The sequence below is a fragment of the Plectropomus leopardus genome, chromosome 21 (assembly GCF_026936395.1).
Source record: "Plectropomus leopardus strain MGB_pleo_1.0 chromosome 21, ASM2693639v1, whole genome shotgun sequence".
NCBI lineage: Eukaryota > Metazoa > Chordata > Actinopteri > Perciformes > Serranidae > Plectropomus > Plectropomus leopardus.
The window spans coordinates 12,396,287-12,422,957 of NC_142196.1; the positions used below are offsets into that span (position 1 = coordinate 12,396,287).

Here is a 26,671-nt window from a genome sequence, read left to right on the forward strand (position 1 = left end):
TAAGACACACCGGCCATATTGGACACCAGCATGGGACTTTTTTGAAAGGAAGTTAATTGGCTTTGCGCACATGTACCTCTGTGGAAGACAGTGCATGCATGTGTGATTTTAAAACACATGCCACCTAAGTTTTTTTTGAGTCTCACACTACTTTATCTTGCCCTTTCCCTCATCCCCTTACCCTCGTCTTTTACTGCCAGTCAGAACATATTGTTTCTCAGCATGGCGGAGTTTAGGGCTGACAAAGGGGTGGAGGGCAGTGGAGGGAGTGATATTATGAGCTTCAGTTGCCAGATTGGCAGCAAATCATCTTTATGAGCACACAGGAGGGCAGAGAGAGGCTCACGATTCCTCTCTGGCTTCTTTAGAGGAAATGACTGAGGCCCATCCAGACCACACCAACAGCCAGTGATTCACTGATTGCTCTGATATTGACCCACTGTGCCAGTATTCACAGTGGAGGAAATGGAAGCGAATTGTGCATGTTTTATTATTCAGTCATTCAGTGTATTTTTCTGTTGCTTTGCTATATTAATCTGTTTCTGCTCTTGCTCTCGTGATACATGGAAATAATTCACATGGACCATAACAAGCACAGAGTTAAATAAGGTGGGAAATGATGAAGATATGCTATAGAAATATATATTTGCTGTAGAAATACACACACACTCACACACACACACTCACCACACATGTGTACACACACACACACACACACACACACACACAGGCAAATACAAACATATTTGTGATGTGTTAAATTTAATCGGCGTAGTTCTTTCCTATTTACGATGTACCAGAGACAATTTCACACATGGGATCTCATGCTACAATTTCTCATTGCGGTGATATGGGGGAAGGAGAGTGTTTGTGTGTGTGTGTGTGTGTGTGTGTGTGTGTGTGTGTGTGTGTGTGTGTGTGTGTGCCTACACATAAGCACCTCCACATGGCATGTGTGTGCCACTTGATATAAGTGACTAAAAAAAGTTTAATTGATAGATGGAGAAAAAGGAAATACTTAACTATTAATGACTAGTTTACTGGAAAAAAATCAGCTGAATATTCTTATGTTTCCTCTGAGAGTAGACATATTAATAAAAATACAAATTTTCAATCATAACGTACATTAAAACGCAGTCACACTGATTACTCAAGGTATCATTAAAACCCTTTGTATCATGTACTGTGCATTTACATATAGAACTACACCTTTATTAATCATGTTTCTTTTGTGGCCCAAATTAATTCACTTTCTCAAGACCAGTTGTTAATTGGAATCCAGTAGTGTAATTGAGGGTATATGCAGGTATAGATTACCTATCCATTTCTCTTTCTGGCCATGATAGACTTTGCTTATCAACCTAATTACAACAAGCACGTAGTGGCAGCCAATGCATTCCTCAACCCTGCAGTTTTCTGGATGAATAGCCACTGCAGGCTGTTAATTTTCCAAATACTGTAAACTGCATCATTGGCAGTACTATAAACTTTATCTCACTCTCCTAGTTATCTGATCACTACACTTTTAATTTCTTTTTTTTGTCTCTAACAGCCAGGGGAAAAAAACAACTTTTTTTAGCAAGAGCAAGGTGCATGTTTCCTACATATATGTTTAATTTTGGTGTCACAGTATTTTGATAAACTGATACTGGGTTACTGACCTTTCTTACGGTAGCAGTATTCTTAAAACAGACCATCCTTGCATCTGTGTTTCTGTTTGAGCTCCTTTGATACCAATATACCCACTAACCAATAAGCCAAATCCCAAAATCTCACTATGGTCTGTGCGTGATGGTATTTTAATGGCCTCTGAAATGAGAGCCATTCCCACCTGAGGAACCATGAGAAATAATTAATAATGCTCTGTTGTTGTGAGCAATGTACAACAATTTTACTTTGCTGAAGGAAAATACAATTGCCCACCATAGTCTTATTTCTGTTCTGAGATATTACCATGAAAAAGTAATAATTATTTTCCAAGCTCTCTCTTGGCAAGATTTGCTAGACTGTTGGTACTTTCTTTGTAGATTCTAAAAGTGCTCTAAGAGTAGTGCATGTTATGTATCAAACAGGTGCAACAGCCTGGAAGCACAGTTTGACTATTATCTGTCGAATACTGGAAGTACTGCACCAATAACAGGTGGAGAAAAGTGTGGCTGAGTGCTTTTTGTTGGATTAACGTTTCTGTAATGTGCGTGGGCCTGTTTGTGCAGCTGTTTCTTCATCTCTGACAAAAAAGTTGCACATTTTAGTAGTAATAGGACACATTGTGGATGATATATTATTGATCTTAATAAATCAATTTTCACACAAAAAGAGAGAGGAGTAATAATACAGTGCACAAAAATCTGTATATACTTAACATGTGGTGCTAATGCACTTTTGCAAAGCACTTTTTTTTTTTACATTCATAGTTAGCGTTCAGATGCATTATTATTGGCCATATCACCATCTACACTCTCCACCTGGTCAAATCTGTGCTGTTACTGGATCAGTTGCTTAACAGGGTCTCTAAAGCATTGTTCCAGTACGGGAGTACAGGATGTTCTGGCTTGTCTTTATTTTTATCTATGCCAGACGTAAACTTGGAAGGGATAACCTGTTGCTTGTGTGTGTGTGTGTGTGTGTGTGTGTGTGTACGTGTGTTTTTGTCAGTCCTCAGTAAATTTGAAAACTACAAGACCAGTAAGATAAATATTTTGTGTGCACATTTCTAACTGTATGTTGAAGGAACTCTTGTGGTTGCAGTGAATCCTAGTTGCTTTATTGACTGTTCTGTACTTAAACTTCTATGCTCATTGACTTCTGACTCCTCACTCCTCTTAATCATCTGGTAGGGGCTGCAAGTTTTCCAGACATCATCATCATTCTTGGGCTCATGTTAGCAGGTTAGTGCAGTCACACTGCCTGTGTTAGCAGCACTGGTCAGGCGCATCACAGCTGCTTTTCAGGCACGGCATGTCCAGAGAAATGTAGTTGTCAGCCAAAATACAGTAAAAATCATGTTTTGAAATATCAACTCTTTACCACCTTTTATTACAGTTCCAATGTCTTTATTTGTCACAGACTTGAGAAAATGCAAATATATCTGTTTTACTTAGCCTTCTCTGTTTCAAACTAAAAGCCCTCACATTTCTGTCAACAGAACACCATCAGTTGTTGACACAAGGCATTTTATTGTGAAATATTTGCAGGACTATGTCATTGACAATGCAAGAGCTTGCAGGGCTTCATAAATGAGAGAAATATGTGCTTATAATTGTGGAAACAATTATAGCAGCAAGCAGCCCTGCAGAAGCTTCGCAGCAACAATGCTGCCAGTGTGAACATTGCACCCGTGCAAGATGCAGCAGTTCAGCCAGGTTGCCATCACACACTGCTCATGAATGCAGTGTGTTCTGGGCATTACAGTCTGTTGCAGGGCACATTTTAGTCTTCATTGTGGCTTAAAAGGTAGGCACAATACAAGATGAGTAAATGCCCATTTTTTTTGTTGTCTTTGCTATCATCTTAATTGTAAGGGAGCTGGGAAGGGCAATTCCAGGGGCAAGAAGCATTTTGCCTGCCCGATTTTGTAGACCTGCTCATTTTGTCGATTTGGTCATTTTTGATATTTCTGCTTTCACCTTAAGTAAGTAAGCCAGCTATTGTAAATGGGTTCTTTTTGTCTGTTTTAATGGTGTTTATTGTCATTTTCTTCTTAGTTGTACTATGGCCTACAAACAGATTTAATTCTTTGAAAGTCCAATTACAAAGGACGTGGCTGTCCATGTAGTGTATGTTAGCAGGAGAAATCAATCCACTTGGTGCAATGTGCTACAGCTTTGTTTTAAATAGATAAGGTGTACATTTTTATTAGCTTCTCTGATGCCTCTGAAATGTCCTGCAGCGCTTCTGCTGGAGTAAAAAGAATTGTCAGCTTGGAGGGCCACCTGGCGAAGATCTGCACTTTACTCTGTGCACTTTTTTATTTTATATATATTAAGATATTTTAGTGAGTTAAATGACTCCCCCTGCCTTCATTTAGACAGTAAACATATTGTAATCTTTTGCTTTACTTAGAATTATTTTTATTAAAGTTTTTCATTCTGTTTCTCTGAAAGAATGCCACTGGAAGGCAGTCTCCGTCGTTAATTGCATGATGAGCTGCTCACTTATTAAATCAGATGCTAAATGCATGCAGATTGTGACTGCAAATTGAATAAAAGCTGTGGTGCAAATTTGCCTCGCACTTTCAAGTAAAGATTTTAGCCCTCACCACATCCATTCAATTTATTATAAGGGAACCACTTTGGCTTGCCACATTGTTGCTGTTGGCGATGCTGCGGGCAACATCAGATAAACATAACAACACAGAGACATACAGAAATACTTTCTCTCATTTACTCCATCATTATCATGCTTTTTGTATTTCTGTCCGCTATCCATTGTGCAGTACTCACACATAAATGTTTTTAACAACGTCTCATTCTTTCCCCCGGCCAAACTCTGTGGAATTTTAACTTGCCATTCCTTTGTGATCACACTCAAACACACACCTGCTCGCACAATCATACACACTCTCTTGAAGGTAGAGTGTATCAGTGAGAGACAGAGGGTTATGCTTCATGCAGCTCTGAGCAGATCGGTCCTGGTTGAGAGTCCACTGAATCAGGCAGGTATAACTGATCTGACCTGGCACCAAGTGGGCACATCAAGCAGCCACGCATGTTGCCACAGGGTGACAAAGAGAGACAAAAAGAGCGATGAGGTGTTGATGAAGTTTTGATACAAAGTGTAAGAGAAGAACATTTTGATATTTTAAGATATCACATGATGCACATGACTGGGCACTGTGTGTCTTCAGCCTTTTTATACACAGAGATCACACTACAGGGCGACTAGGAAGTCCCTTCTTTACATCGCATTTGCCTTTTTACACAGAACTGAACAATAGTGGCATTATGCTGCTCTAGTGTGTAATTTTAGACTGCATGCCAGCATCGCAGAAGCAACAGAGGCGTGATGGCCATGAATATTAACAAAATAGCGTCTGTCTCTAGTGTGATATATAACATATGTGCTTTTTTAACTATTACAATGGCATAACACAGAAAAAAACAATAAATTACCGTCTCTCTCATATGGCAGCTGATTTCAATCTCTGCTCAAAGGGTAAGGAGACCCCAGACCTCATTGTTTTCCCAATTTGCGGAAAATTTTCAGTAGCTGTTCTTCTTTTTTGAGATATCTTCTAACTGCTTTTTAAATGTGGTCACACCTGTTCCACCCATGTTCTGTCCTGCTGGCTGTCCCTTTTACACAGACCTCATTTTAGTCCTGTTACTACCTCCACTGCCAGCTTAAAGGCAAAACAATTCTGTCCTCCCATTCTGCGAGAGTACCTTTTATACAGAACGGAGAGCAAGCGTAACAGCTCAATATTCCAGCCTTGAACAAGCAGTGTAAAAGGTACTGTTGAATGAGTCTGAAACATATTATTTGAACTAAAAGATACATTAGGATTACACAGATTAGCATCCACAGGACTCAGTAACAGCAGCTCACTTTGAGGGGACTCTTAGCCAGTGCATGCAGGGGTTTTTGTCATTGCAGCCCACTCTGAACACCTCAGATGTCAGTGTTATTTGCAGAACTTGGTCTGTGCTCTTACCTTCATGCATATTGGTAATGCACCATTATCATTTGCTCTTCGGTTTAAAAGTTTGAGAAAAGTAATGCAGCCGGCTAATAATAAGCCTTTCGCATATAGTGACCTATCCCTTTGTACTGGCCGGGTTGTAATTAGTATGATCTAACCTTTGTCCACCACTTTTAAATTGCCTCTTTCCTCTTACTTTTCCTATTACCTACTATCTGTTTCTCTTAACCCTCAACTAAAACATGCATTCATCTGCCCCTCTGACCAATGTCACTTTCAAAAACTGCATCAAAAAACACTAAAGGGGGCCATCCAGGGGGGCCATTCTGTCACCACAGACCTCCCATAAACCAGCCTGAGGCTCCATGGATTACCGATGACACAGAGAATCAGTCATCCTGAGGAGCCCTTTAATTACTGGGATAAATAATAGATGAAGTTATACAGCAGACCCACAAGGGTTTATTGAGCTGGCCGGGCTAACTGAATGTTGGACTTAGGAGGGTCCATGGTTACATTATTGGGCAAACCGAAAAAAGTCTTGGCCTTTGTTATGGACAACAAACTGACTGCAAGGACTTTATTAGGAGAGTGAGAACTGCTGCCAAATGATTTCAGGATTTTTTGAAGGAAGTAATAGGGATAGAGAAGGGACAGCTTGGGTTCCACTGAAGTATTTTATGTAAATTCTAATCTCTTAAATTGTCAATTGCCACACTGGAGAAAAGTGGCTTTTGACATTCTGAAATGTTTGTGAAAACCAAATGTTGGTTGTAAAATATCCTTCCAACACATCTCATAAAGCACCCACTGATGGCTGTAATAGTTGGTGCATTTAAATCCTGCCAAATGTGTTTCTTAGTTTTTGTCTTCAGACAGTGTGAAATATGGCCAGCGCTAGCTACAATATCATCTTGTCCAGCATTGATCATTGTTCACATTTTTTTTTTGGTTTTGTTGTAAGTTTTGATGAAGCTCCAGTCTACATTTTAAACTCTACACATTGGAGACATTTTTGTTTTCGCAATACTTCAAAAGTTAGTTTAAATTTCACTTGACACATGTAAATGTAGAGGGAAGCAGGAAAGAAAAGGTACATGTGCGTGTGAGCGAGAGCGCGCGCAGTTGGATGTCTGTCTTTATGTGTGGTTGCTTCATCCAAAACATCTCATTATGCGCTTGGTCTGTGCACACATTGGCACAGGGCACCAGATCTGTTGACAAAAATTGTTTGGTGAGGGTTCCAAGACATGAAAAATGAATCTGGACCAAAAAATTTAGATTAACAGCTCAAGCAAAGAGCTGGCAAGCCTGGGGGTGGTGGTGGGTAGTTGGAGGGTGGTCCGGGAAGGCAGGGGATGGTTGAAAGAGAAATAAGCCAGAGTGAAAGTGTATAGAGTGACTGAGCAGCATGAGAAGAGATTGTGTGTTTTTTTTTAAATAAAAAATCTTCCAAAAGGGAGAGGAAAAAATAGCTAATTGCATTTTAAAACTCACCCACTCACATATAAACTCACTGACTTGGGAAAAGGTAGAAAAAAATGCAAGGGAAGATACAGAGACATGAATAGATAGAAAATATAATAACAAGGTACCTAACCCCGCAGGCAGAGTGAGTCACATTCCATGTACACAGCATATACATTTCTGAACAGAGAGAAAGCATTTGGAAAAGCAACTCACTTGCCTTCAGGAGCGCAGTTAAAGAAAAAAAAACAATATCTGCGACCAAACTCCAGTGGGGGGTGTGTATTTATTCTGACCTGCCAAGGGACTGCAGATACAAATTAGCTCTCAGTTATATTCTGGTATATGGTGCATAAAGTTATAAAATTTATGTTTTAATCTGTACATGGTCCCTTTAAGAAAATAAATAAATAAAATAAAATAAAATAAAGATAGGATTTCTTTAAAAATATGATAACCCCTTCTCACAGAACAAATTTCATGCTGAGAAAAGTTGGCACCTTGTCTTCGAGTTAAATGGTCACTTTAATTCCCTCCACGGTGTTGTGTGAATTGAAATTGAATGGGCTCTCACCCTGGGGTCTAGATGATTGTTATTCACTCCTCTGCCATCAGCTATTTCATGGCAAAAGGCTGTGTGCCATGAAATAGCAGAAAGGTAGTAACTATGCACTGGCAGGCTATGCTAAGCTAAGTTGTTGCAATATGGTTTGTAACGCTATTACCAAACCAGGAATAGAATATCCTCCAATAACCTACAGGTCTGGCATTTGGAGCCATTCTGGTTTCACTGTAAATTATAAGGATGATGGAAATAGAGTGGCGGTGGAAAAAAACAACAACAGTGTGTTGCATCCTTTACACATCATGATCAGTGAGAATACTTCAAACATTTAATTTCATTTCATGCCCACATCACCCCGTGTGTCAATGCGGGAAAGTAGAAAGAAAACTCAAATGCTACAAGCTCAATTTTCATTGTACTTCTGTATTGACAATAAGACATATTCTATTCTATTCTATAAGCAAAAGAAATCACTGGAGGGACTGGTAACATTACAATTACAGCTGTGAATATGAGACCCTACTCTGTTATGGAAAATGCAGGGTTTATGAAAATGTTTAATTATGACTTTTGTTAACGGTTACACCCCTAAAAAGTATAACTTTGTATTGGAACTACAGTAGTACAGTGTGCATAACTAGATACACTCTCATCAGCTTCACAAAAATGATTTGGATATCTTTAATAACGTTTTTTGGACTGTGTGACGATGAAAATAGTTTTTTTTTTAATATTAATAATTTTTAGGAGGAGCAGGAGGTCTAGTGAGGGCTGAGTCAGATAGTCAGAAAATCAGTTTCTTAGATTACAATTTTTTGTTGAGCACTATCCATAGTCAGTAAAGAAGTTTTCCACAACATAGAATGAACATAATAGCAATTTTTGTCCGTTTGTCTTGTTGGTGTTTTCACTTCTTTTGGTGTCACTAAGCACTTGACAACACAAGAGTGAAGTTTCAATCTGTCACTGTTGCATCTTTTCTAAAAGTCTGCAATGTCCTTTATTCTTCTTTTGATTTGAGAAGTGAGCTTCAGGCGGCTTTGTGACTGCGTATCTGTCGCTTGTTGAGCTGTGATGTGTTTGTAGGCTGTGGGGGCTTCTAAGACTTGAAGGTCACCTGATCAACAGAGCCTTTTGAATACAAGATGCGACCAAAATCACTTCTTTTCATACAGTGCAGCACCGTCTGGCAGCTGGCATTCAAATTAAAGGTGCCCTGCAGTGTTTTCTTGAAAACAAACAAAAGTTTTAATTGCATTCAGTGTTACTCTCTAAGGCACATTGTGTGTATCCCAGAGGTCTTACAAACATGTTGAATGTATTATCTTCTTTATAAGACATTTGCAAAGTGTTTTGAATCCAGTATTGTTTATGTTATGTTGATTATGTTTCCTAGCTTGCATTCTTCTTTCCTACCTTTGTTGGTGCATCGCTGCATATCATGGCGCATTACCAGCAGCTCTAGATTAGGGAAATATTGTGGCACTATTTAAATGATTGTGTACTGCTTCACCCACGCATCCTCATGCACATGCATTAGAAAGAAGAGATCAACTCGTAGAAAAAAGCTCCAAAGTGCAATGGTGCCAAACTCCACTAAAACTTTTTGTACTATTAATTTGAAGATATGTTTACAGCACTGACCCTGCCAAAGAGTCCACAACTATCACATGCCAGTGATTACTTTACAAGTTTTGTTTTAGAGCAAAGACACTGAGAAATGGTGGGAACAGCCATCTGTAATGCCAATTACTGAGGCCTTTTCTATGCTGCGGAACATCTGTTAATTTGTGTACTATAGCTCTTTGTGAAGCCCACTGGGGAGCTGCTGTCGTGCAATTCCAGGTGTACAGGACAACACGCATATGTAACCGCTTGCTAATTAGCGAATGGCCATTTGACCGATTTTTAAACTCTTTTGCTGTGACCCCATGAAAAAGGGGAGCATATTCAATCAGTTTTTTAAAGCAATTTTGGATACAGAGTGCCTTTACTTTGCCAAATTTGACAACTGCATACAACATGACCTGACCAAATAATACCAACAGTCATTTAGTGCAGATGTTTCATAGGTATCCTGTGTGAACCTCAGAGGGTGTCAGTCTTCTTATGCTTTTGTTTAAAGTAATAGCACCAGCAGAAATCAACGGTTCTATGTTGGTAATGGTTTGTTGACAACAATATTATTGTACACTAACAAGTATAACAGTGATATATTTCTAAACAGAATCAACACTGAGTACATCCAAGTACATACGAAATACATACTGCCTTCTGCCAGCAGAATCAGCGACAGCCCTGCATCTCCTCCTCCAAAAGAAGAGCATTCATAGACTAACGGAGATCATCAAACTAAAATAACTAAGATGGACTATATTGAGTTTATAAATATTACAGTAGAAATGAGATCACTGCAGAATGCTTTTACAGCAGCAAACACAATATAGTTAAGACCATCTCTCAATCTGCTCCAGATGGACTTTGTCAAACTGAAGCATACATGTGGGCAAAAATTGGAAAACAGAAAGCAGAGGCCCACGCCGCTCCCAGCCACACCAGAGACCAAAGGCATGAGCAGACGGAGACTCTCACAGTCGCTGGCAGTTTGGAGAGTCAGACCGAATCTCCATGCAGCTGTTGGCACTTTTGACAGCTTCCACTGTGTTCATGACTTGAGTCCAGAAAAAGCCCCCAAGTCCCCAAACTTCAGCATTCCGTGTTGTTGAGAGGACAGACTTGACAGCACCATACCAAAACTGGTTTCACAGTTATTAAATAAAGATAGCAGAGTTTTGTGTTGTGTTTTTGCCAGTCTGCTTAGCAGCCTGACAAAGAATACTGAATGTTCTTCTCTGGCTGACTGACTAACTGAACCCTTTATTAAAACATGTATACAAGAGTTAAGACTTTAGCAGACTCGCCTAAAGATATGACATATAAACAAGTGGTCTTAAATTGGAATGTGTGAGGTCTTACATGCCACAGACATTTCATTGCTTTTAATTTATCCATCTTTTAATGTCTTTTTGTCAAAACGAGTCAGTCTCTTCTGCTTAAAAGTCCACATGTCTGATGTAACAAATATTTAAACATACCAATGAACCTAATAATGTCTTTTTACTTAATACTTGCACTTACCTGTTGGCAACATGTAGGCTAGATTAACCTAACTCACTCTAATAACATATACATATATATCCTATATACCTCTTAATGGGACCATGTATACTATACTCAACTTCATACTAACCTGCAGTGCTTGAATGAAAAAGACATTCTTGAATTAAGCTACAAATTATCTTAAAAATGGTCTTAAATAATATTAAATTTAACTGTCTGATAGCTAAAAACACCCTGTGTAGCCTTCCCATTAGAATATCTGAAAATACCATAGATCATATATACATATATGTAAGTATGTATATATCCTATACATATGTATTTTGTTAAAATGTGTACTTATATTATCTCAGATGTTTACAAGAATGTTCAAATCTAGAGAAATTTGTAAATGTATTCAAACTTACGGTGCATTCCCTTTGATCACCTGTCAATTGCATCATAAAGACCATTTTATATTTGATTTGTATTACAAGGAATCAGCTTGAGTTCATGTCCACTTCCTGTCAGCTGAGGACAGGCACACACTGTGTAAAATTTTCCAACAGGAAATACAAAGAGACCCATTTGTAATGTTTATGCTGTCAAGTTTGAAACAGTGTTTAACCTCTAAAACCCGTCTACTTGCTGTAACTTTCAATAAAACAAAGGAAACACCAGATGATCAGTTTAAAAAAGAAAAACAAGGCTTTTTTTTTTTTTTTTTACCATAGGCACAGTTCAAGTCTGTAAAAAAAAAAAAAAAAGTAAAATCAGACATTTCTTACTGAACACATTATAGATGTCAAAATATACTTGTTAAAAAGCACAGCTTTGTAGAAATAAACTTTTATTTATTTATGTCTATCTATCTTTCTATTTATTTATTCATTCATTTATTTAGCATTTTTGTGTTCAGGATGGTTTGGGGTGGGCCTGAAATAATGGCTCATGAACGCAATGGAGCCATCCTCAACATAACACCACCTTAACTATATAACATCAAACATAACAGCGCTTCCGCATCAGTGTCATTTCGTTCACCCTCTGTGTGTAAGCGGCAAGTTTGATACATTCAGCAAGCTCTCTAAGCTCTTTCAGCCTAATAAATAAATGAATAAATAACTCTATTAAATGCCACATATAAACACAAGCATAACAGCCGTCACTAACCTTTCGGTATTTCATCCTGAATTGGCTACCTGGCTCAGCACTTTCTGCTCACTGCTGTGGGTGTGTGCTTTTTATTAAGGCTAGCAGCTGTTAATAGCTGAAAGAGAGACTGTCATTGTGTATTGGCTCATTCTTCAGCTCAGGGTGTCTGTGTGCTACTGTGCTAGCTGCTAAAGAGGGTCTGTAAATGCTCAGTGGCTCCTTCTTCATTTCAGAATCTTCAGTTGACTCTCCCCTAGTGCTTTAGAGCAGAAAATATTGCTTTTCTCCACATTTTGAAACATAATTTTGCATACTGTAAAAAGCTTTAATTTTTTTTTTAATTATTTAAATGTGACTGGGTAGTTAATTTTTATTTTTCTTATTTAATCATGAGTATTTCCCAATACTGGTCAGATGCTTGAACTTGATGTGTCATGTAAAGTTTGTTGCACATTTTGCTGATGTTTCGATTTGTTTTTTCAGAACCAGTGGGCACAATTTGCATATAAAAGAAAGACTTTTTTTCCACTGGACTCTGTAACTGTTCATAAAAATCCTTTAATATCCACATGAACTGGTTCAGCAGTTGTGTTGTCTGCCAGTGTTGTGCTGGCATGCCAGGTGCTGTAAAACAAATATTAACTGTTGTGAGAATGAATCACACTCACATTACAGTTTATCTGTTGCACACTGATGTGTTCAAGTGACTGTTCATCAAAAATACGAGCATGTTCATTGATCCCGCTTTTATGTCCAACACTGGTCACAGAGTATGGGATTCACTCCAAGGTTGTACAGTTACTTTGTGAGTTTGTGACTAAAGTGTATTTCTTTGTATTTTGAGAACCACCCTCTCAAAGCACTTCATTATGATTGGAGTGAGTGCAGATGGCCATGCAGTCTTTCAGACAAGTGACTGATCTCCTTTGGGGGACTGGGGTGATCGTGGTAATTTAAAAGCAGGTTTAGACTGCAGCCTGTGCAAGAGACAGGTTAAAGATGGAGGTGAAAACATCAGCCAGCTCTGTAGCACACATCTTGAGGGCCTGCCCGGGGATTTTGTCTGGGCCTGCTGCCTTGTGTGGGTTAATTCTCCTCAAGACCTTGTGTATATCAGCTGATAAAGAGTCAGTAAGGGATCTTGTGTGCTCTGAGTATGTGACAGCACAGTGACAATAACAGTAATACAGCATTTTTCTCTGCCAAATTGCATATTTTTTTTCATTAATTGCGAGTCAATTTGTAACACAGCAGTCTAGTAGAGACCATATTGACATAATTCAATATCAATTTAGCGATCTACATTGTGCTACTCTAACAACTGGCTCATGCCAGCCACCAGCTAATGTGTGCAGTTACATTGCTACAGTACAATTGTTTCCTATAGTTTGATTTATTTTTGGCAACCTGCTACAATATCAACACTGACCACAACATTTTGATTTTCTGCTGTATTTTCAGCATCTCCTTGCTCCGCTCTTGCTTTCTTTCTGTTTATCAGACCACAAATGAGATGAGCTGTGAGAAAAAGGAAATGAGATAAGCTAGGTAGCTAGTGCACCATACGGACCCTCAGCCTTACTACCCATACAGGGAACTACTTCACCACGGGGAGAGTGGGCCGCAGCTCCGCATACGGATTTTCAGCAAGTCAAGTTCAGCCAGTGCAAAACCCATCGGTCACACTGGTCTGGTGGCTAGTGGCAGCATGGAGTCTAAACTGTGTAACCGCAGCAACAGAAAGTTTGCTGATCCAGCCGGGAGTAGGACCGGCCAGGATCAGACCACTGGGTCCTGAGTTGTTTCAGGGTGTGACCCACCGGTCAGTTACCGCCACAAATATTCTGTGGGATAGACTGTTCAATGTGATAATAAAGGTATTTTTTTGTAGAAATATTTTAAAAGTGTAAGGGCGAGCTGTTAGACACAACAACGTGGGCCCCTCAGGTGACATATAGCATATGCATCGGCAGCACTTTATAAACAATAGCAATGGCATTAACATAGAAATAACAATATTTACCCTCTGGTTACATGGCTGATCTAATCCTCTACTTGGAGACAAGGAGCTCCAAATCTTGATGTTCTATAATTTGCAGACTTTCACAGCTGCTGTTCCTCTTCTTTGAGATAGCCCCTTTCGACTAAGAGACCCCTTGTGGTAGACATTTGTGTTTAACAGTCCTTCCAATTTCTTTTTTTTTTTTAAATCTGCGATTTTCAAAACATCCTCTGAGTTAGGCCTTCGTGCTAAGTACTTGAAAACTGTCTCTGTCAGGGCTATATTTCTGCAATGCCAATGTGGCAGGAACAACAGTTCATTAAAGGAGTTTGCACCTGCCAGTTTTCCGTGTTATTATGCCACATTCTGGATGCCAAAATGTAGCTTTGTGGCTTCAATCTGTGAATTCATGCCAGTTGATCTTTAGGATGTCATGAAATTCACCCTGAATGTATTATGCTCTATTTGTATCCAACTCCCCTTAGCTCCAGAGATGTGGCAGCGATGTAAAGCTCTTTGAACAAGCTGGCCAAACCCTGTCTATCCGTGGCTCTGGTCCCAAATGGTGGCAGCCAGCTGACACATCTCGTGGTTGCTATTTTTCCACATCCTAGTTATTTACCTAGCTGGAAATGTCACTAAGAAGGCTTTGGTAGGCAGCCATTTTCCTTTGCTTTCACCTCCTGTCTTCTCTCTCTTTTCTTGTGTTTCATTCTATCTATCTCTCTCCCTCACTGGATCTACCTGTTTTTCCTCTCTTATAATACCATCATGTGTAAAACTATCTCTCTCTTGTTCTCCAGGGAACAGGCTGACATTTGCGCTTGGATATTGTAGTAATTTGCTTGCCCTAAAGTACATGAACATACAGAACCTGACTTTCCACTTCAGACGTGGACAAATATCAGGATCTCACATTTGAGTGCTGAACATATGGCCAATGCCACTGCATTCATGAATTTGTTCTGTGTTTCTGTGACAAACCATGTGCCCTTCACCGGTGACACAGAGCAGTCATGCACTGCTTTAGGTGTTTTGCACATATAACCATATGCATTTGTGTGGGTGTGAATTTTGGTCTTCATTTCATCAATTCATTTATATACTTTAACAATGTATTTTTCTTACAGCACGACAATACAGTATGTGTGCTGCAGCAGGTGGCATTGTGATATATCAGTGAATTATTGATGGTTATGATCCTAGACCTCTTTTCCTCTTTCCTGTGTGGGAAACCTTGTGCTGCAATTTAATCATCTCAAAGCAATAAATCACTTAGGTATATTACTGTTGTTGGTACTGGCGCATTCCTAAAAATGAGAAAATGGGCAAAGACAGATTTTTATGCCAGACATTTAGCAAGGAATCCTGAAACAGATTGCTGTTTCAGTTAAGCAGTAATTTAATGTCGTTTTAAGATTCATGTGCACCAATTCCTAAAATGTGCAACAAAAAATGTTTTCAATTTAATATGGAACAGGCCCTTAGTTTGCAAATACACACATTTCAGCCAAAACAAAAGAAAGTGCAGTCTACCATATATTAAACGTCACCAAAAAGACAGCAGTGCTCTTTCTAGATGTGCCACACAATGCTGGCTTCACTTCAAAAGCAACCAACATTTACCTTTTTCACTGCTGTTCCCTTGATTCTTTGTTGCCCGCACATCAGTGACCACACGAGGATTGCCATCAGTGAAGGGTTGAAAATGGAAAGTGTTCAGAAAATGTTGTGTGGTTCTAACCGCACTTAAAATACATTAGAAAATGTGTAATGCTAAGTCACACAACAAACAGCAGTAACGTCACTCTAGTGTTACAATGTAGTCTTTGTTGACAGGTACATACTTAAAGTAGGTAGACCAAGATTTCTGCTTTTCCCATTCATAGCAGAATGACCTTTCTGCAGTCATGGTTGCTTTTGTGTTTGTATGCCAATATAGCCACTCGCTGTACAGAGAACTGTACACTGCAAACATGCTTTGTTGTCATTCGTCATTGAAGTGCTTTAGGTTTGACAAAGAACTTTAACAACTGCAATGACAAACTCTGTCACATTGTAATATAGACTTTGGTTTCTTCTCATAATTTTTTTTTTCAGTTTCAGGAGTCAAATATATATTGAATAGCAAAAAAAATACAACTTGAATGCTGGAATCATTATTATTATTATAAATATTATTATTGTGTGTGTGTGTGTGTGTGTGTGTGTGTGTGTGTGTGTGTGCGTGTGTGGTGGCCAACATTAGCAAATGTTACCCTACTTGCCTTGACTTGCCCACATCTGAAAAAAAGATGCTTTTATCGCATCTATTGAACAGGATGTGATTGTAAAAACCCAGCTGAGCACCAGGGCATGTTCTGGCATAAATTAGAGCATTTTATATTCATATTGTGTTGAAATATACTGTAGGGTTATTCAGAGCTCTCTTGGAGCAGCAGAGTGTTCCCTCTGTCTGAGGAGGTGCAGCATTTGACCTTCAAGCACAATGAATGTGCTTTACTCAACTGTTCGTATAGAACGCTCTATGTCTTCAACAACACTGCTCTCGTTTCAATGCAGAGCCAATCTCGATTTAGCCAAAGAAAAAAAAAGAAATTACAGTAAGCGGTGGTCCCACTGAGATCCTGACCGTTTGAGTTGACAAGTCAGTATTATTCTTTTTGTGCCTAAGCTTTATTATAACTTAGCAAAAACATTGTTTGGTTATTCCAAATCTTTATTGGTAATGTTGGAATATCCTCTCGTGGACAGCATATACAACAAAAGCATGGCAGTGTTGGCAATGCATATGCCTGTGGAGGCGACACAGTGTATAGGTACATACAATTGGCTAAATTTTAGCCTTGATTTTGAATGTAATTTGAATGTGAAAAATAAGAATGAATGAAATTCATGTGAGATTATAGAGGAAGATTGACAGCTCTATTGAAGATCAAAGAACAAAGCTGCAATCCAATTACAGACTTGGCTCTGAAGGTTTTCATATGAAAAAAAACATTTTGTGAACATTAAAATTGATTTTACACAAAACCAAATGGAACTTAAAAGGCTAACAACCCTTATATATTCTTAAAATTAGATTCATGTGATTCATGTGTCATTTAATCATGATGTACGAAGTATTGTAGCACTATTTGCCATCGGTTCCCACATTAACCCAGGCAGCATTGCAAAGATTGAACTGGGAGTCAAATTGATTACCCTTGGGGTATAATGTGCAGAACAGAAGCTAGCAGACATATCATTTTAATACTACTGTATAATGCACAAGGCAAGGTATAACATCATATATGTGATTATTAAGAGAGTAGAACAGAAGGGGACTGGGGAATCAGCATAACCAGTACAACAGCATGTAGAGGAAATAAGATGTGCAGTTAGTGTTGAAAGGTGGGTGGGGTGTTGGCAGATTAACACACCTCCTTATAAAACTGTCAAACTTGTCTGCAGACGCTTTTTAGATCAGCTGATGTTAATGCAGAGCACTTAACACACATGTAATGCCGTGGTAAAATCAATGCAAGCTGCATGGGGCCAAAGAAGTTTAAATCTAATCAGTCACTTTATAAATGAAGCCAGTAATATGGTAACACTGCCTCAGGAGGGGTTGCCATTCTATCAGTTAGAGGCCTTGGTTTTGAGAGCTTTATCTGACAATGGCTGGGTATATAATTTATGTATTTATTTATTTTTTCATATATCATTTGTATCTTGTAAGTGAGCATTACCCAGTTGATTACAGGTATCATTTTTTTTCATCATCCGATCACTAAAACCCCTTCACACAGCGACTTTACTCCCATCAAAGTGTAAAAAGGGCTCTGAGGAAATAACTTGAAGCACTGAAGAAATGCACTATATTTTTCTCCACACTTCCACACCCCCGTTCCTTTAAAATCCACTTTCTCTCCATTAACTCCGCTCTGCAGCTTCATTCATTCCTTCCCTCTCAGCAGATATTCTATGCAATTCTATGTTTTTGCATGTGTGTGTGTACGTGTGTGTGTGTGTGTGACCGGCAAAGCACGTTCATGTACAGCTGGAAAAATATAATGCTGGGAAACCTATAGAGACACTCTTGAGAATGGAGCTGCAGGAAGGGCCTTGTGTGTGCATATGTGTGAATGAATAAGAGGCTGCCTGACTGCATCGGTTTCATTGCAAGTGTTTGTGTCTCTGTGGATCAGTGCAGGGGGGGTATTGTATGGATGCATGCGCGTGAAAGTGTCCCATGATGTGTGTGTTTGTGTGTGTGTGTGGGTGGAAGAGAGAAGGACTTATTTTCATAAATTCAGGTGCAAGAATAATTTCTGAGACACTTGAGCATGACCCAAAGATTTTTTCCCAATTTCATGACCAGATGCTGCTGCATGACAGGTGCAGCTATGGCACAGTTTCAGAAGGAGATAAGCAGAAACACATCACTAGGTGTGCTGGCATGAGTCACATCCAATGGCATCAGCTCATCTAAGTCCTCTTTAAAGCACCGCACTCCCTTCCATGGGATACAAACTGTTCTTTTTTTTTTTTTTTACTGCCATAAGAAGCAGATGTCCCTCCGTGCAAGAAGTACTTGCAAAGGTGCGAATATAGCCTGTCATGCTCAAATACATACACACAAGCTCAGTGACACACTCAAAGTGGATGCAAGTATACTTTTTTCCCTTAAAAATTACAACCCCATTCCTTTGGACACTCCCCTCCTGTGTACATCACTGCACATTTCTGCTGTGGTGAGCCAGCTACCGAATGCTTCCTGGTGGATTTTACTACTACGCCATGTGCAAGGTCAATGTGCCAGAAACCTCATTACTTTTTGTGTGTTTATAAAGGAACACCTGTGTGTCAGTGTGTGTACCTCCTGTCAAAACAGGCAATGATGTAAAATATGAACCTCACTTACACGCCAGGAGGGAGGCTGCAGACCATTTCCCTCTTCCCCACAGAAACACACACTCTCACACAAACACTCATACATTATCAGGCTTTGATGATGTTATTTTTTTCTCTCTGTGAGTCCACTTGTGACACAAAGTAATATGTCTAACAAGCCAACAGCCCAAGGAGGAAACATGGCTTTGACTTTCAACCACAGTGTATTGTACACATGCACAGAAGCACAAACAATTCTCTTTGTTCTGGATCTCATGGTACTTCATATACACTAAAACACACACAAACACGCACACACTTACACGGAGTGTAGTGACAGAGAGCTATCGACTGCAATTCACAATTTCTCTCCACGTGAAACCTTGCATAGGAAGAGGTACATTTTTTTGCACATGTGTGAGTGAAAGATGTGAATTGAGAGGGGAAAGGAAAGTGATTTGACTGTGTGTATGTCAGGAATATATATATATATATATATATATATATATATATATATATATATATATATATATATATATACATATGGATTTGTTGTAGAGGATTTTTGCTGCCTTTGCGTGTCACATGCATACTCTATACTGCTGTAATGGCTTTCTATGATCCCTGTTGAGAGTTCCAGGAGTTGCAAGTTGACACTGAGGTCAGCTAGGACTGAGCAGCACTGCCGCATCGGTGTTTCTGACTATTTTCCTCATGGCTGATCCCGGTCATCGGGTCAGCAGTTCATTGCGCATCTGGACTCATGTCTGCATGATTACATTACATTACAGTGTAATGTGGCCATTGTGAAGCTGTTGTATTTTCCATTCAAATGTTCACTTTTTTTAAAAAAGTGATGAATAATTTGCACAAATGAGGATCTTCAATCTACATTATACAGCCAACATTTAACATTCTAGCCTGAGACTGAGGTAATCAGCATCCATCAGGAGTTCAAGAAGAGAAGAGCACAGTATGCCCTACGTTTTGGGGAAGTAATCAATGCAGCATAGCGTAGAGATATTTTGCATGGCAATACTATATCCATAAATGGATGATAAGCATCAGCATTTTATTATATAAATATTAATATTGATATTACAAACACAAATTAAACCTCTGACAGCTTACTGGAATGATTAAATCAATTGTTTTTTCAGTCCGCTAGATGCATGTTGCTGCAATAAATATGATTGAAGTGAGATGACCAGACTTAAAACTTTGTTATTAGATTATATCACAAATATATTATCACATTATATGTTGTTGCAATACGGCATATTACAAAATATTTGAAATCGCCATAATATAATATCATGATAGTATCATACTGGGGGGCCTCTGATGATTCCCACGCCTAAGACACCAAAGCAGATGGCGGAGACCCGTTGGCGGGTTGGCAAGGAGTTCAACAACCCCACAGTTTATCCTTTTCTTATCTATTTTAGTCTTGACAGTTTTAACTTACTATTTAAACCATTAGGCCGTCTGCTTTTTATTGAGTAAACTAAATATGTTTATGTTTTTTATCTAAGTAATGTTTCAGTCTCTGCTGCCTCTCAGTCCATTCTCCTCCGTTCACGCGGGGCTTCGCGGAGGCAGCTCTCTGTCTACTGATCTTAGTAGCTCTGTGTAGCACAAAAGGAAACTAAGGAAGTAGGCAGCTGAGATAAAACAATCAGGTGATGGTGCTGAACTGACCTGGTGATCATGATGTTTGAGGTCAAAACGCACACACAGATTTAGAGGCAGATTTAGTGATTTTGGGGCCTGGTATCCCAGCCCAACTGCATTGATTTGATTTCACCCATTGTCTAAGTGTGAATGATGGTTGGCTGTTATCAGCTGTAGATTTTATGCTCTCTACCACCCTCAGTGTAACTAATATAGACTAGCACAGGTGATGAAGAGTTGAAGGAAATTTGTTTCAAATTATATTTGAGCACAGGACGCAGCACAGGATGACAGGCTTTGATCCAGCTTGGCAGTCAGAGAGGAAATACTCTTCCTGGCTCTACAAGACTGAACTCAGTAAATAAATAAATTAATGTCTGCAAATCTGTTGTGTAAATCCTGTATGACATGATATCTACAGGTGTTGTCATTCAGGTTGTGATCACAGACTGCAGCCTATGATAACAAGTTTTGTGTGAAAGTCCTGTATAAACTATAGGTGTTTCCAACAGATTGTACCCCATGCAAAAACCTGTAGTAGTAACATCACAGTACTCTGTGTGTGTATGCGTGTGTGTGGATGGGTGGGGGGGGCCTCCAAGATTTCATGTTTATCTGAAAGCTGAATGCTACGTGGACCTGTCCCGGACTCAAGAAGGAAAAGCAGATCAAAAATGTACTTTGGCCGCATACCATTCAGTGCTTTATGAAACAACAGAAGAATTTCAAAGTAATTTGTGGTTTGTGGTCTTGAACAGTAGCAACTGAAGCTGAGTGCTGACTTTTATTTGGCTCCAGTGTGACAGATTTGGTGGCATCTAGGGGTGAGGTTGCAGAACTGAAACTTCTCCTGTGTGCCAAATATGTTGGATAACTTCAGTGGGTGAAATTAAAATGTGTATCTAGAGCTAATGTTTGGTTTGTCCGTTCTAGGCTACTGTTGAACAACGTAGTAAACTCTGTGGAAGACGACTTGCTTTATATGTGGATATAAACGACTCTTTCTAAGGGAACAAAAACATGATTCTTTGTTTAAGTTGATTAAACTAATGGAAGCATGCCATTTCCACCAATATGTGCCCCTAAATCCTACAAACTGGACCTTTAACTTAAGAAAAAATGGCATATCCAACTAATGATTCATTTGATGGACTTACTCTTAGCTTGTATGAGACCATGTCACCTGGTGATATCATTATATAAATCTGTGTCGTTTGCACAATTATAGCAGCATAATGGAGTCAGAATAAGACAGATTAGAGCCTTGATGGCTAAATCTGATTGTGCCGAGCTTAATCTGATTGGAGCACTCCGGGGTTTAACTTATTTAACATATCTGTTTCTTTTTTCCTCTTTATTTAAATCAATTATGCATCTGGTTTTAGACCAGAGTGCTTGATACAGTGGATGTTTTGCAGTAGATTGCCAGTGAAGTCAACAATGCTCTGAATGCCCCTGTGGTTCAAGTCGGACTGACCTGACTTAGTTCTTGACCCCCAAACAGCTTCTCTCCAGCTAGGCCCACGTCTCTACTCCCGTGAGCAAGTCTCTTTTTGACAATGCACTGAGTGAAACCATGTGGAAAATACAAGACTTCAGATTTTTCAGCTGAAAGTACTTGAATTGAGTTGAGGAGATCTTATCCTAGAAATCACTTATTTAACATTTAATTACAAAAGTTGTCATTTCGAATGGCTGAGAACTACTTCAACCATATGCACTTAGATAAATGTATGTTCAGCGCTGATGCATATTTTCTAATTAATGTAAATTATGCTAATGTTACCCATTTTCTGTTTGTTCCCTCTTTCCTCCTTATTCTCTTCATTATCCCTCCCCCCTATTTTCTGTCCTTCTGTTCTGTCTCTCCTGTTTCTCTTTCCCTCTGTCTCCATATTCTTTCTCTCTCTCCACAGAGAAGTGTGACGAGGCTCTAGCCTCTCCTCTGCCTCACACAGCCTTCACCAGCTCGTCTGTCTTCTCCAATGGATATGCACCTGGATATGCCAAGCTCAACAGGAGAGGAGGTAAACATACACATGCACAAACACACACACACACACACACATACACACACACAAAGCTGCTGATGTGCATGCACTCACACACACATGATTCATGTACACAGAGAGATGTACACACATGCATACTGCAGACAAAGGAGGAGGTAAATATCTAATTCAAGTACATGCACACACATCCTTATGAATGATTTTACAGATGACACGCTTAAAGGTGAATGTCCAGGCTTTGTGACACATTTCACAGTGCAGCACAGCTGCTACTCTCCTCCTCCTCCTCACTTTCTTCTCTCCCTCTCTCTCCTTCCTTTTACTTCTTCTCTATATTTCTCCCTTCCCCCTCTCAGCTCAAGTCATTATCTCAGTGACTCAGACTGGAGCTCATTTCCACATCAGTCCACAGCAGAGAGAGATAGGGCCAGACAATTACACCCCTCTATGTTTATACAATTAATAATTCATACTTTTCCATCTAATATAGTCACACTACAGCTGAGGCAACAGAGCTCAGGGCTGGCAAATAAACGCAAGTTAATCTGGTGTGTTTAATCATACCAATAGAATTATTGGTGAAAGAGGACAGGACTGCCCCTCCTTAAACAATGACACCCACCAACAAGAGAAAAAGACATAGCAGAAGAAGGAAAGAAATAAAGACCAACCTGTGAATAAAAGCAGTAGCAGATGAATGCATTCACTCCCCACTTGCTTTCTTCTATTCAATCTCCTCAAGGGTGGAGGTCCTTAGGGAACATGTAATAGTTAAAGCATATAAATCCAGTTCCTTAGGGATGGTTGTTGTACAGGAAAGCTGCAGTAATATACAGTGTTATTTGCACTTAGAAAAGGTCGATATAAGTCACTTACTCTATCGTTCTATTTTCCTTCTATGAATGAAATAAAGCTGTCACTGAAGTGGGGAGAACTGGTATGAAAGTTACACTTTTCAGATAAATGTCATAAATAAAACATTTCTCACAGACAACAATTTTATGTTGTAATCCTCAACTCACAAGTGTGTTCTATCAGTGCCGGGTGCTATTGCACTTTGGACTTGCGGTTTGTGCAAGCTGTTGACTAGTGGATTAAGGGTTTATACTATCACTAGCACAGAAATGCTTGTCGCTTAAACTTAATTTTTTTCATTTTTATTACAGTTTACATATTGACATAATTTGCACTGAATTTTAATGTCTTCCTTGTCACATGTTGCTTTATAAAAAGAAAAATGATTAAAAAGGAAAAAAACAAAAATGACACATTTGTCTGTTCTTCACGCCCTGCTAGTAGCGAGATATAAATTAGACAAAGACAAAGAATTAAGACAAAGAAGACATTTGTTTTATTGTGCGTTGTTCATAATGGTGTCTGTGCTAAACATTTCAGCAACATTTAAAATACAGTTTGGTTATTCAAAAATGAACTGAAATGTATTGACATTACAGATTTCAAATGGCTTTTATAGTATATGCAACAACTTTTTGGGGACAATGTTTAAGCTTATAGATTAATTTGTGATTACTCTGACTGTTTGTGGAACGTTTTCTTACTTTTAGACTAGTCGTCTAGTCAAAGGTTAAACTTCTGTTTAAGCGTCAAGGATATTAGTCATTAGGAACTATACATTCAAAGAAATGTTTTAGATCAGTTTTGACTTAAATTATACAATTTTCTAAGCCTTGCTCACATTTCAGGAAGAAATACCTTATCACTAGCAAGACTAAATTACTTTTTTTAGGGGGCTAACCTCCAAAATCCAAGACTACAATGCAGTCCATAGACATTGTAATGTTTTTATACTGTTAACTTGTGCACATTATATGACAGTCCGGACCACCGTTGTGATAAACCCTATCAGATGTCCCAAAATGGATACATGCTGAGACAAGTGTCAAAGCAGGGAGAGGAGAGAAAAGGATATAAAGTTTCATCTCATCCTCTATGTCTTGGTGTCCTCTGGAGAATGACACTGTGTTTGGATGATGAGGTCATCACCTCGTTAGCATACAGCACATGACAAGAGTGGAATATAAAATTAGAGAAGTTCTGCAAGAAGGGACAATGAGGTTTCTTCAATCAGAAAAAGTTCTTCACAAGGATTAAAAAAGTGTCGACTTCTCTTTTCTGAAATTCAAATCTCGTTTTATCTGCTGTGAAAGTAGATGTCGCTCAAAATTTATATCAGTATTGTTATCTCTTGTTTTTCCACACAGAATCCAAAACACAGCAATACAAAACAGAAACACAGACATAATGAAGCACATGTAAAAACATCAAATACACTGCACGTGTTGAGGATGACAGGGAAACATTTGCAGACACACAACACAAACTGAATGAGAAAACAAGCAATAAGCCAATCAAGCTTGCATATGACGCATGTACACATTCACAGAAACATTCTTTGGAATAAAAAAGTCACATTAGATGCCCAGACGTTCACAGGAACACGAGCATGTCAAAACACTTACTTTGACAAAAATGGAATTTATTCAACACTTGCACATGTATTTATGAAAACAGAAGCAGCAGCATGGAACTGCTCACTCTCAACACACACACATACATTCACAGAAACACAGGATAAAACTTGCGTGCGCACGCACACACACACACACACACACACACACACACACACACACACACACATACACATGCAGTCATTCTATAAGGAGGAGTCCCTCCAAGAGTGTCGCGTTTGGCAGCTAAATGTGCCGTCAGTGGCATGAGTGTGTGCTGATAAGCCAATCTACTGCAATCTCCCAGTGCTATAAACAGGGGAGACACAAAATCAATGAGACACACCACTCATATTAAGCTTGTGTTGTGAACGCTGACAGCTATAACAGTTTTGGGCTATTGGCATGTGTGTCTGAGTATGTGCGTCTGTTTGTATGTTTATTTCTGGGCACACGTTCCTGTCTGTGTATGTGTGCATGAAAGAGAGAGAGAGAGAGAGAGAGACATAAAATGATGCCATAATGATTTTTCAGCAGGCAGTGGTCTATTGTGTGCCAGCCAGTCAGTGGGTGCCTGGTCCCTGCCCTGCTTGTTCATGTGACTACTGTCACACACACACTGTGCTCTCCATCCGTGTATGTACAGGCGCTGACAAGGGCAGATGCGCTAAAACAGCTTAAAACATTTACATTAGGAGAAATGTGCTTTAGCTTCAGAAATGACACCTTTTCGAACACATCCAAAAATCCAAAGCAAATACAACAATTAAAACATGTTGCAAATGAAAAAAATATGCTACAGAAAGCCAAAAACAAATACATTAACAGCAAACACTATAAATACAGAAACAATGCAAAGTCAAAAAACACACTAAACCTCTAAAACAAATGCAACGCAAATCGCTGCATATCCAGGCAACACAAGGGAGTTCCCAAGGCCTCTAGAGGAGGCAGCGTAAAACTGTTTCTCTCAAATGATATATTAATAAACTATAATAATACAAAAGCAATACATATTTTTTTCATATTGCTTCTTAACTCCACTTTTTTTTCCCCTGTCAAAACCAAATCAACACTCACTTTCAATTCAGTTCCAGTTTTATTTGTAAAGTCCATTATCACAAATAACAGTTTGCCTCAGTCCTTAGACCCTCACAGTGACCAAAAAAATAACTCTACCCCCCAAAAAAACCTTTATCTGGTCTCTCATTTGGTTTGAAAATCATCCCAGCAGGCCATCAACGTCATTAGACATTAATATTTGGTTGGATTAGGGTTGTGACCAAAATTAAATGTCAGGATGTCTAATTCCATCGTGAATTTGACAAAGAATACTGACATGGAATCGTTGAAATTACATTGGTTTTAAGATGAATTGTTAAGTATTCAAAACCATTGCTTCCAAACATCTCATGTCATCATAGTCTTGAGGCAGAATAACAACATTTATTCATAAGCTATGGAGACCAAAACACAATGTTAACAAAAGGCCATAATTTGAACAAACATACAATTTTAATTCCAACATTGCACACATTTAAAATATCATCAATCTGATTTTAATTCCAACCAAAATTTAAAGTCTGTCCAACGTAAGAGTCCAATGTCTTTCTGATGTCATAATGATGAAGTGACTCCAGCAACAATTTAGAACAACTTCATTTTAAAATAACTTTCATTGTGTTTACTGGATATGCAGCATTTCCCTGTCGC

The 26,671-nt window shown here is 38.9% G+C and overlaps 1 protein-coding gene across 2 annotated transcripts in view; it reads left to right on the forward strand.

The window, feature by feature from the left end:
* Window positions 1–26,671, forward strand: part of cntnap2a (contactin associated protein 2a) — a 376,461-nt gene that overhangs the window by 128,446 nt on the left and 221,344 nt on the right. For both annotated transcript variants that reach the window (XM_088071612.1, XM_042510367.2), the window contains exon 2: window positions 22,395–22,505. In XM_088071612.1, coding sequence (XP_087927738.1) covers window positions 22,395–22,505 — 111 coding nt within the window. The remainder of the gene's footprint in view (window positions 1–22,394; window positions 22,506–26,671) is intronic.